We start from the raw sequence: 11,886 nt of genomic DNA on the forward strand, positions 1-11,886 counted from the left end.
CATTTTTTTAATAACATCATTGTTACTTTATACTCTTTTTAAGAAAATAAAAAATAGTTTTATAATTTTTAAATATAAAGAAATATTAACATTTACACGAAAGCCATCTTCATCTTGCATTTCTTTCAGGGGTTCAATTTTTTTCTCCCCAAGACTCGATGAGGAGAACTCTTCCTCGTAGCGGGCAAGGTGCTCGACGGAATGTCTGTGTGGAGAGTCAAGTCCCGTCCGCGCCAAGGACAAGCGTGTGCTCCTTTGAATCCACAGCTGTTCTCACAGAAAAAGAATTATCCCGTCTCGATTTCGGAATCGGATTCGGTAGAAAGGGAACAGATTCCGCACGGAATGATTGGAGCGATCAGTTGACGACGCTTCCGTCTTCCGTAGGTACGTCTGTTGCGGTTTTCCCGCGTTCCCCTATCACGTGGAACGAACGTAACCGTCATCTTCTACATCTTCACCTCTCTCTCTCTCTCTCTCTCTCTCTCTCTCTCTACTGCAATCGGTTTCTGTTGCTGTTTCACCAGGAGAGTGGAGAAAACCCTCAAGAAAGTTTCTTCATTTAGAAAACCTAGAAAACTGAGAGAACTCAAGAACAAGAATCGTTCGACTACAACATGAACGCTTCACTGCAAGAGGAATACGAACGAGCAGAATCTCTCTTCGAAAATGGATTTGAAGTTGAGGCCTTGGCGTTAGCTGACGATTTGATTTTACCCCTACTAGGGAAGGCAAACCTTGGTATGCTTTTTTTCCTGGTAGGTAGAATCTTCTTCAATATAGCTGTCGATTCCAAGCAACGTGATTTCAAGTGTGCCTACTTGATCGCTGCCATTGAGTCCTTCGGCTCGGCCAACTCTTACGTTTTACCGGATGCTTTGGCAGTAGCTCAATGCCATGTACGTTCACTGCTTCATTTGGGTGATCATCTTTCGTCGAAAAAGTATTACGGTAAAGCTGTGTCGGCAGCAAAAAGGAATTTATCTGCACAGAACCAAATCAGTTCGGGAAACCAAGAACGTATCAAAGCTCAAAGAAAAGTACTGGAGGATTTTATTGATTATGCACGGTCAAGGATGGATTCTGCTGCTGCAGGGACTCTAGGAGGTGATTTGGGTGATCAGCTTGAAGAAAGTGAGCCAAAACCTTGGGTAAACTGGGAGATGGAAGAAGAACTGGAGACAAGAAACAAGGCCTTGGCCGATACAGTGAGGCCCTATTGGGTGGGTTTAAGCGCTGAAAGAAAAAAGGCGGTAATGAAAATGAACATCAAGGAGTTTAAGAGCTTTGTCGAGGAGTTATACGGCAGAGAGGGAAGAGAGGCTCTGGAGAGAGGCCTTAAATTTGCTCAGGAAAGTAGAAGATGGAAGCTCTGGATCTGTCGATTGTGTTCAAATGAATTCCTTCGACCTGCAGAACTCAAGAAGCACCTTGAGCAATATCATGTGTTAAGATTTCGACTCTCTCCAAATTATGTTGTGCCCCAGAAACTTGTGGCTGTGAAAGTAGATAAAGTTTGGGCTGGTAAGGTAACCGTTGGAGAATGGAAACCGGTGGATACAGTGGCTGCTGTAAGAATGATCAGTGATAACCTCGCAGATGTGAAAGAGTTTGCTTACAGAGATGGATGGTCTAAAGATTGGCCGTCAGTTGATGATGAAGTTCGTAGGAATCTACTCGAGGGAATTCAGAAGATCCTTCAGTTGCTCGTTGATCTTAAGATTCTCTCTAGTAGTGTTCGAGAGTGGTTAGTGAACTTTGTAGCTAAACATTTAAGAGTTTCCCTAAGTTTTCTTGAAGAATGTGGCTTGGACAGTACACCTCAGTGCCTCTGTTTCTTAGGATTGCATGAACTTGATGAAGTATTCCGCTATTTAGGATGCTTCCGCTTAAAACCTGTTGATGGTACAGATCTAATCTCCCAGGCAATAAATCATGCCAAAGAACTGGATGACCTCTGGGGTCGCTCTCGGGTTAAAGAAAGAATCAACTTTGATGATAAATTTTCATGCCTGCTTCTGGATAAAAGACTACTGACAGGAAAGATCAAAACTTTCGATGATGAAGGGACAGTAGGTGTTGTCGATTCGAGTACTGATCCTTACACAGGTGTATCACCTCAGGGAGATGAGATTGTACACTGGTTATGTGACTGCCCTCTGCAGGATCACTGTTACGACTTCCGCCAACCGATAAGGAAATACAATCTTCAAATCCGGTCAGCTATTGGCAGAGCCATTTACTCCCAGCATAGGACCTTGGCAAAAAAGCATCAGAAGAAATCTCAGCTCCAGCTATATGAAGCAACGCTAAGAATGGCCGAGAAGTTATGCGTGGACGAAGATGAAAGGAGAGATAATATTCCGGAGAATCAATGGAAATCTTATGCGTCAATTCTTTGCGATAAATGCAGAGAAATCGGATATGGTCGAATTTCTGCTGGTCAGGCATGTTTTCTGTCTGTAGTAGTAGATATTCTTGAACAATCAAGCCGACCAACATTAAGATTCATAATAGCTGACATGATAAATCGAATCTCCAAGCATCCTAATGTGGAGGACCGAGTTGTGTTGATGTCCATATCTATGTTGCAGAAAGTAGTCCTTGAAGAGGTACGTCTTCTGAGCAAGTTTTTATTAATAAACTCTTAACATAGGTTCCAAAAGTATTTGTTAGCTTTGCAGATTCCTTTGGGGGATTCAAAGATTTTGCTGGTCATTGTTTCAATGAAGAAATTGCTAGATGGCCTCATCGAACTCTCTGCTTTTGACTACCGCTTCGACATCATTCCCCTCATGAAGTTTTTTTTGCATGTATGTGTCGAAACGTTCCATGAATTATAACTATTCATGAATTCTACTTTTTGGTTTCAACATGCATCATCTATGATATTTGATGTCTTTTCTTATAGAAAACGTTAAAGGAAACCATATCAGCTGAAGCGGCTGCCAATCTTTTAAAAGAGATAGATGAAGAGAATAAGCAGGCTTTGTTGCAAGAGAGGAAAACAAAGAATAACAAACTTTCCCGAAAGGAAGAAGTGGATAAGAAGGTTCGTGAAGCACTGCATTCTTTCTCTGCTTCTTTTAATCTTCTTGGGTTTTTCACAAATTCAAATTGTGTGATTGAATCGTTTCAGGGAACTTCTACCCAAATTTCTAGTCCAATGGATCAGATTGTGGAACCGTAAGTAGTGCAATTTGGTCAGCCATTACTTTCTTACTGATATTCTCCAAACATCATCTTAATTGTCCCTCCACGTTCTTTTGTATGTTCAGAGAAGCTTCTGTTATACCTGAACCCGACACTGCATCTACTTTGGTAAAAATGGAGAAAGACAAACATGCTGAGCATGCAAGCCTTGAAGATAAGCTGTCAAGTGAACGTGAGCCATTCAGAGTTTCAGAGAATCGAAAGGAAACAGAACTTCGTGATGAGTCGTCCGAGAATAGAGGAATACACCTAAAAAGTGATTTCCGGACAAAGGATGAAGAGTTATCTACTCAACTTGTGTCTGCACCATTGGAAAACGCTATGAGATATGATTTGTTTCTCGACATTATGCTGAAGGTACAACATTCTGGTTTGGCTCATTAGTCGTTTAGTTGATACATATACATATACACACATATATATATATATGTATGTGTTAAAAGCACGAGTTTTGTGTACTACAGGCCCTCTGGCACATTAAGGCTTTTAGAGAGGAAACTCAGCGATGTCGACAACCAGTTCACAACCATAACCATCAAGAGAAACGACACGTTCTCTGTGCGCTGCAAAACCTGTTTTCTTCCTTTGTCACAGAACAGATGAATGACAAGAACTTACATCGTTTCCTCTTGAATGAGTTAATTGTCGCCCTAGAAGATTCTCAATCTATGGTTTGTGCTAACCATAGCATATATACTGTGGTATTGATAAACATGGTATAGTTTTCTCAATATATATCTTCCAACCACTCTTCAGGAAACTGATGCTGCCGAGCTACTGATGTCTGTACTCGAGTTCCTGCACTACTGGAAAAGCCCCTCGCATGGAGAAAGCCTCGCTACTTTCCTTTTTACACAAGAGGAATTTGAAAGGATGAGTTGCAACCGATGCAGAAGGGAGACGAATTATAAAAAACAACGTTCTTATGGGCTTAAGATATGTGCTGAGTCAATCAGGGAGTTCAAGGCAAGCGTCTTTTCTTTACCACCCTTGTTCATCGAAAGGAATGTTTCACTCTCTGAATGATATTTTCTAGAAGGGTTTATTGTCTGAATTGCTTGCAGTCTGCATTTGGGTATATGAAGTTTGAGGATATCCTCAAGGCCATCCGGATGAACTTCCAGATGTACTGTGACACGAAAACGGGAGGATGTGGAAAACGAAACTATGTTTGTCATGATATAACAAAATGTCCAGCAATCTTTATAATTGGTAAGTTTGTGATCATGCATGAGCTTGGAAGATACTTCTTCAATCTGATATGATAATTTTATGTGGGGGTTTGTATCTATGCAGAGCTAAAATGGGAGAAGATTGAGGCTGGAGAAGAGATATCTGAAATGGCAAAGGCGTTGGATACAGAAATAGATATCAGCATGCTGTACAAAGGCGTAAACCTCATGACTAATTACCGGCTTGTATCAATGGTGAAATCTGAAACAGTCATAGCTTTCCTCTCTCTCTCTCTCCCTGATTACACTTAACAATCTCAATGTGATGCAGATTGGGTGTAAGGGCGAGGAAGAATACAGTTGCATAGCATATGAAAATAACAGATGGGGAGTGACCCATGATCCTTTAGTAAAAGAGGTAAGACAAAATATGCACTCCTCTAAAATCTTATGTTTTTTTTTTGTTTTAGCAACTGAAAAGTTCGGTCTGGTTGTCTTTTCTTTGTTTTGTTTGGGCTCAGGAAATTGGTGACTGGAACAGTGTGGTGAGGTTTTGCACAGAAAGGGAGGTTCGACCACAGATTCTGTTTTTTGAAGCTACATGGCTGCCTAAGAAGCCATAGAGACTAAAAAGTTTCACATATAAATACCGGTTTTATCGTCAATCCATACAACCTCGGTCAGATCAAGTCTGGTAGCATATATAGATGGAAGTGATTTCGAGGTTGTAATCATCTGTGCTTGCAACAATATTATTGGTAGAGAGGCTCATGATCATGAAACTTTCCAGTTGCTTCACATCTTGTTAAAAAGCCGAGATGAAATGAACATTGCCACACCCTCATGTCTTTAAGGTAGCAAAAACGTAGCAAAGTTCATGCAGATGGAAGCTAAGGGTATCCTCAAACCTTAATATATCCCCAAATTGCCAGCCTGCATTTCAACAAAGAAACATTTTCAAGGTGCCTTCTTCAGAGAGACCGGAGCATTGTGTTTAATTCGATGATCGACATCTGCTTCGTGTGCTCAAGTGGAAATCCTATGGTCGTGTTAGAATACAGGAAACTGCAGACGATTTATTGCAGTATACCGACAAAAATGTCCATTTTTGGTTTGATTTCTCAAGAATGGACAAAAATGTTCCTAGTGAAATCTCACATGAGAAAACCTTGACTCAGATTTCTTTTTGCTCTTCACTGTTTTGTGCTGCACAAGCTAACCTTGTCTTGCATCCATTTGTTTCATCATTTTCCCCTGTAAGACTGAGACATTGAATATTGTCGTTTCAGTTACTGTCTTCCTTCTCAGCTTCTGCAGCAACTGCCTTCTGTTTGGTGTCTGTTTCTATCATTTTCTCCAGCTCTTCCTGTAATGCAAGACATTGGATATCATATTCAATAACACATATTGTAGACTATACGATACACTGTCACTTCTAGAAAAGAAGTTTTCCACGGACCCGTAAAAACGACTTCAACAAGGGAAGGATAACAGAGCGGTAATCGAACATTGATAGATCCGTGAGGTCATCTAGTAGCCGGTGCTTCGCATTTTCGTGCAGCAGAAGCTCCGAATCCAGCACACGAATCTGCAAAACTCAAGAACTTGATAAAGGGGAAAAGGATATCTCTTTGATCATTTTCTGAACGTGGGTTTTCGAGGGAACTCAATAACTGGCGCATTACCTTGTCGCTGAATGCTTCCTTTAGCACCGAAAAGGATTCAAGAACAGAATCATCATCGACATAGGCATTACTTATATGATTCAGATACTCTTCCACTTGTAAGACTTCGAATCTCGGGGATCTTGCTTCTTCAACGACATCTCTTACAACAGATAGGTAGCCAATTGTATCATTTGAGCTCGGAATACCACCTTTTTCTACACGGCTCCAGCATACCTTACGAAGAAGGAATCGATAAGTTTCCTCCACCCATCCTTGTGGATGAGCCCTCCACTGGTTCAGTGATCTCTGCACCTCTTCTAAACCTCTAGAATAGAATTGCACATTCAGTTTCCTCTGGTATGTTGTCTCCAGTGCCTTACACTCCCACTCTAAGTTTCTCAAAACCGCCAACCAGATACCGAGATTGTGTACCATTACCGGTCTTTTGAACATGAGTTCCTCTTCCTCATCTGTTCGAGTTCTCTCAAGAATCCAGGAAATGATCTCGTCGCCTTGAGAGATCTTGGCATCGTTGTCCAGAATCAGACATGAGAGTTCGTAGTCAGATATGATATGTTGGGTAACTCGAGAATTTTCCCGGATTCCGTCCACTGCTCTGAAAACCCTTTCTGTGCGGATACTTACAGTTAAGTGCCTTAAACAGGCAAGCATCTGTCTGAGTGGATCGAGTTGTAAGAGACAGAAGCACCGAGGGATCTTGTCCAGACCCGTGTACGAAAGATATTCTTTGGGAACTCCAGATTCTTGCAGACTGCAAACTGTCATTTCCTTCAACAAGTCCCAAAGGCCACGAGAAAGCATTTTACGTTTGGAAACTGATTTAAGCAACTCACCGAACTCTTTGAGGATGTTTCTACGGTTTTCTTCATAGTTGGGAGATAGAATCGAATCTATGTCGATTGTCATCACTGTAGTCATTGGCTCCCAGTTACCAGATTGTATCATCTCGCAGCAATCTCCATCCACTATTTGAGGAATTATATCCTCTGGAGGTGTGAAATGCTCTACATGTTTGTATTCAAGATGTTTCCTGCATTCTTCGGAACTGTGAAACACCATTGAACAAGTTCCACACCTCCAGAACTTCCATTTCAAGTTTGTCTTTGCAAATGTAAGAGCTTTTTCAAGGGCTTCACTTCTCTGTCCGCTGTATTTTCCCTCTACATATCTCTTCAACTTCATAGTGTCCACTCTCAGAAGATCTTGTTTTCTTTCATCACTCATTCCTGCCCAAAAGGACGATATCTCTGCTCGGTTTTCGATCTCTGCAGTTAACCCGGAAATCGGTTCGTTCTTCTCAACCCTCTCCTTAATATCGAAATCTACGGAATCATCAGGTTTCTTCTTTGTTTCCACAAGTTTGATCAGAAACTCGAGATCTTCCTTAAGAATTTGGACTATTTCTTGGGGGATGGTTTGATGATCAAGAATCTCTTGCGATAAGCCCTCTCTTGCTTTGTCCTCAGCTCTATCGTAATACACTTTGGCATTGAGAAGTTCACCCAACTTGAAAAGTGAAGATGCATGGAAATGAATCAACAAGAGAGAGCCCGGGAGGAGACCGTCGGATCTGGAAAACGACTCTGTAGCACTCAACCAATACGTGCATTTCACGTCAGCGTTTCGAGCTTTTCCAGATAATACGGAGAAGATTATACCTTGCAGAAAATGTGGAAGGAAACCGCAGGCTTTCCCATGGTTAGAAATCGATTTCTCGGTGATCGCCAGTGCATTGATGTAGTCTTCTTGCACAATGAAATCTATGGCTCGCTGGGTATCTTTCAAGATAGCCTCATCGACCACTGGGGACTGTTCCATACTCTGACTGAAAACGACAGAGGCAGAATGATTATTCTCTCTTTTCCCGGTGGGATTCTTCAGAATCTGAAGGGAGGAATGCCCGGAATCTTATGATTGGCGCAAGAATTTTCCCGAGAAAATGGTGGGTCTTTCTGACTTTTTTTCTGGGTTCCAAGAAAATGTAAAGAATGCGAGAGAAAGAGAAATCGATATAAACGCATCTGGATCATGATTTTCTTTAACAATTTTAGATTATTGATACATGGTCAGAAACTATACCAGTTTGCTCAGCTGTGACAGTTTGCATCTGGATGCCAAGTTCTGATGAACTGTTCAGCTGTTCACTTGGATCTTCTATCACGTTGGCTTTGTCTTCACCACCTGCATGTTCGAGTTGTTCTTCTTCCTCCGCTTTCATCAGCTCGGAAAGATCTCGAGATTCATCCACAAGATTTCTATAAGTTGATGCTACCGGAATATCTTGCTCTGGTGCCGATGATTCAGCTTCATTAAGCTGCAAATCATGTTTGAGCTCCACCGATGCACTTCCAGGAACCGATAGCTTTTCTTCTGAAAAGCAAAACGTGAAACCGATAGATGAAGAGCGGCAAAATAACATCTTGTTTTCTTGCAAAACAAGAAACCCAACTCTTGATCACAAGTTTAAATATCTTGATTATGCCTTGTCTAGCAAGCTTCTCCTCTCCTTTGGAATGATCGAATGTTGGGTACTAACAAGAATTTCCGAACAAAATCACTCTTCAAGATTTGAACGTAGCTCGCATTGTCAATGATCCTAGTGCTTGAATGTTTCAGCAAACCTTGAACAAGTTCTGTTTTTCCGGGCAATCTCGTTTTGTTCTCACCGCTTTCTTATAAAATCGACAAACCCATCTCAATTTGGATACACTAATCGTGGTTTCAGCAAAATTGCGGCAAAGGGTAAAGATTTATGGGCTTTGAAGATAAATAATTTGCAGAAAGATGCCAACTTTTTGTTGTATTGATTTGGGAAGAAACAAGTTCTTGCCGGAGTTCTAAGACGTTCAAGAATAGCAATAGCAGTAAAACGGAGAAGAATCTTGCTGAAGAAATGACAAGTCTTTCAACAGAGTATTAAGAAGGGGATTTCATGTACAAAAAACCTTGTTCCATTGCTCCTGCAGCAACTGGCCTACCTCTCTTTGTCATCCATTTCTACCATTTTTTCCAATTTTTCCTGGAAGAGAGAAACATTACATATATCATATAATATACATTTATATCTGATATAACGATACAACGGGAATTTGACAAAACCCGAAGGTTTCACACTGACCCTCAGAAAACTATTCAACCATGGGAGGAGAAGCAAACGGTAGTCCTCAAAGGATAGCTTTTGAAGGCCATTAATCAGCTGGATCCTCGAGTTTTCATTCAGCAAAATCTTTGTATCCAACAAACGGATCTGCCAAAAAAAAATCCAGATTTTTTTTAATCAATCTTTTGTGAAGAAATACGATTTCCAGAACCGAAACAGGTTCTGCATTTCCTCGGAACTGAAACACGAACCTTGTCACTAAATTGTGTCTTCAGCATTGAGAAGGTTTCGAGTACGGAATCATCATCAATACCTCGTTGTTCATATATGCATTTCATATACTCTCTAACTCTTAAGACTTCAAATCTCGGGGTCCTTTGTTCTTCAAGAACATCTCTCACAACAGATAAGAAACCTTTGGTATCATCGGACCTGCGAACATCTTTCCCGACACGCTCTAGGCATTTCAGAATAAGGAAATCCGCATATGAGGTCAAGTAAAGACGCGATGTCTTGGGCAGATTTTTTTTCTCGTCGCATAATTTCTCGACTTCTACCAACCCTTTAGAATAAGGTTGCATACTCAGTTTCCTTTTGTATGCAGTTTCCAGTTTCCTGCACTTGCACTCTACAATTCGTAAAACCGCCAACCATGTATCAAAATTATGATTTTGAAATGCAAATACACTGTTGTCTGGTGGACAGCTGAGCAACCAGGATACGATCTCATCTCCCCAACGTATCATATATTCATAATGATGACGAAGTACTGAGGTGTCCTTTACTTTCCCTTCATCATCAAATTGATCAACATAGCTTCTCACTAGTAATCCCAGAAATTTCTCGTCAATGTGGATATTGTCCTTTACTTGAGAAATTTCCCAGGAAAGGTTGGCTGCCCTGGAAACCACGCCAACGCTGAGATCCGTAGTGATGAGTCTTAAATATCCTAGGATGTTCTGAAGTTGATCATGTCTTAAGAAACAGAGGCATTGAGGTGTATTTACCAAGCCACAGTCAATCAGACAGCATCTGTGAATTCCATCAAGTTCGATATTCTCATGTATGAACTCTTTCAACCAGTTCCAAAGACTTGATGAAAGAATCTTATCTTCTGCGACAGATATAACGATCTGACCAATCTCCTTTATGACGAGTTCTCGGTCTACATCAGCTACTAAAGGCCAATCTCTGCACCATCCTTTGTTGTAATGAAACCCTTTCCCCGATACAGTCCGATTTCTTATCATATCTGTTGCCTTTACTGTATCGACTGGCGCCCAAATCATAGAGGATATCATTTCAGATGCACTTTCATCTATCTCGGGAATAAGATCCTTCAGAGGTTTAGATTTCACTGCATGTTTATCTTCTATATGCCTTTTCCACTCTACGGAACCAAGATATTCTTCGGAACATAAGTTACACTTCCAGAAGCTCCAAGTTCCTTTTGTACGGCGGAAATCAAGAATTCTCTCCAGAATTTTTCTCATCTCGCCGCCATATTTTTTCTCCACGAAGCATTTAAGCTTCCTGATGTCCGCCATCAGAAAATCCGTTTTGTTTTGAACACTCATTCTTTCCCAAAAAGACCTCAATCTTTTAGCATCAATGGTTTCCCTCTCTTCCTCCCCCTTCTCTGCTCCTTTTTGCAGCTCCTCATCTGACATAGGAATCGCCTCGTTCTCCCCATTGGAATCCAAAACATTCTTTTTGGCACCAGAATTCATCTCTGCTTCTGCAACTGCAATCAATTCCTCAAGCACTTTCCTCTCACCATCGATAGATACCTCCGGGAATCTTTGAGGATCAAGCATTTCAACAGGGTTTTGCAGGGATAAGCCCTGTCTTGCTCTGTGTATAGCTTTCGAGTAATACACGTTCGAGGAAAGCTGTTTACCCAAATCAAACAGTGCAAAAGTAAAGAAACTATTCCACGTGAGAGAACACGAAAACAGAGGAGCGGATCTGGAATAGCACTCCACGCAACCCAACAAGTATGTGCACCTAAAGTCGGAGTTCTTTGTGAGGGAAGCAAGCTTACGGAAGACATCGCCTTGTATAACGTGTAGTAGGCAACAGGCGTTGTCCTTACCGTGAACCGAAATCGAAAACTCGGCTATCTCCAATGCCTTCACGAGGTCTCCTTTGCTGGCGGCATCTGTGGCACACTCGTAAGCCTTTTGGATAGCCTTCTCTACCTCCGATTGTTCCATCATTGCACTGAGAGAGGAAGTGAAGTTTCCTGTTGAAAATTCGCGAAAATCCGCCAGAATTCTCTCGGGAAAATGGTGGGTTCCTCTAACTTCTATCTGGGTGTCGATAATTTTCTCTGAACTTTTCCAAGAAAATGGGGAGAGTTCAAGAAAATGATGAGCCTTCTTGAGAAAAGGGGTCTATTCGCTTCAGAGGCAGTTGGATTTGCCACGTGAGGGTCACGTGACAAATCCAATAACCGGGCAAACTGAAGCAACGTTTCTTCCGCAGCAAGAAACCCAAATTCTCTCTCTGGTTCACTCGTGGGAAAAAGCAACGGGGAATTTCGTCGAGCACTTTGTGGGCATTTCCTTCGAGTAAAAAAGCAGCGACCTTTACGTCACTTGTTCCTTTTCCCAACCAAATTGCAATCATCTTTCGCTTCGGTCGTCACTCGGACAGTGTAGAGATCGCGTCTTTGATCCAAGTTTGCGTTTACAGATATGATGACCAGAAA

At 41.5% G+C, this 11,886-nt stretch overlaps 3 protein-coding genes across 5 annotated transcripts; 1 reads left to right on the plus strand and 2 right to left on the minus strand.

Annotated features, from left to right (window-relative positions):
* The first annotated feature begins 109 nt into the window (after positions 1–109).
* On the plus strand, positions 110–5,183 carry LOC104821865. 3 transcript variants are annotated; one of them, XM_010552888.1, is made up of 12 exons: positions 110–387; positions 528–2,612; positions 2,685–2,813; positions 2,912–3,052; positions 3,140–3,186; positions 3,279–3,570; positions 3,678–3,884; positions 3,970–4,179; positions 4,278–4,425; positions 4,510–4,640; positions 4,717–4,803; positions 4,907–5,183. In XM_010552888.1, exons 2-12 carry the CDS (start codon positions 618–620, stop codon positions 5,006–5,008), a joined length of 3,489 nt encoding a protein of 1,162 aa, XP_010551190.1. In that variant the 5' UTR covers positions 110–387; positions 528–617; the 3' UTR covers positions 5,009–5,183. The 3 variants fall into 3 exon arrangements, with proteins under 3 accessions (XP_010551190.1, XP_010551187.1, XP_010551196.1); XM_010552894.2 differs by having other exon boundaries at positions 111–741; positions 886–2,612; XM_010552885.1 differs by having other exon boundaries at positions 110–2,612.
* Positions 4,973–8,492, minus strand: LOC104825520. The gene is made up of 4 exons (XM_010557866.1): positions 8,136–8,492; positions 6,071–7,957; positions 5,845–5,973; positions 4,973–5,751 (listed from the first exon to the last, which is right to left on the minus strand). The coding sequence occupies exons 1-4, from the start codon at positions 8,490–8,492 to the stop codon at positions 5,671–5,673; spliced, it is 2,454 nt and encodes an 817-aa protein (XP_010556168.1). The 3' UTR covers positions 4,973–5,670.
* Positions 8,493–8,866: 374 nt separating this feature from the next.
* Positions 8,867–11,883, minus strand: LOC104821885. The gene is made up of 3 exons (XM_010552900.1): positions 9,425–11,883; positions 9,192–9,320; positions 8,867–9,092 (listed from the first exon to the last, which is right to left on the minus strand). The coding sequence occupies exons 1-3, from the start codon at positions 11,390–11,392 to the stop codon at positions 9,048–9,050; spliced, it is 2,142 nt and encodes a 713-aa protein (XP_010551202.1). The 5' UTR covers positions 11,393–11,883; the 3' UTR covers positions 8,867–9,047.
* Between the last annotated feature and the right edge of the window lie 3 nt (positions 11,884–11,886).

This window comes from Tarenaya hassleriana, unplaced genomic scaffold (genome assembly GCF_000463585.1).
Source record: "Tarenaya hassleriana unplaced genomic scaffold, ASM46358v1 Cleome1, whole genome shotgun sequence".
NCBI lineage: Eukaryota > Viridiplantae > Streptophyta > Magnoliopsida > Brassicales > Cleomaceae > Tarenaya > Tarenaya hassleriana.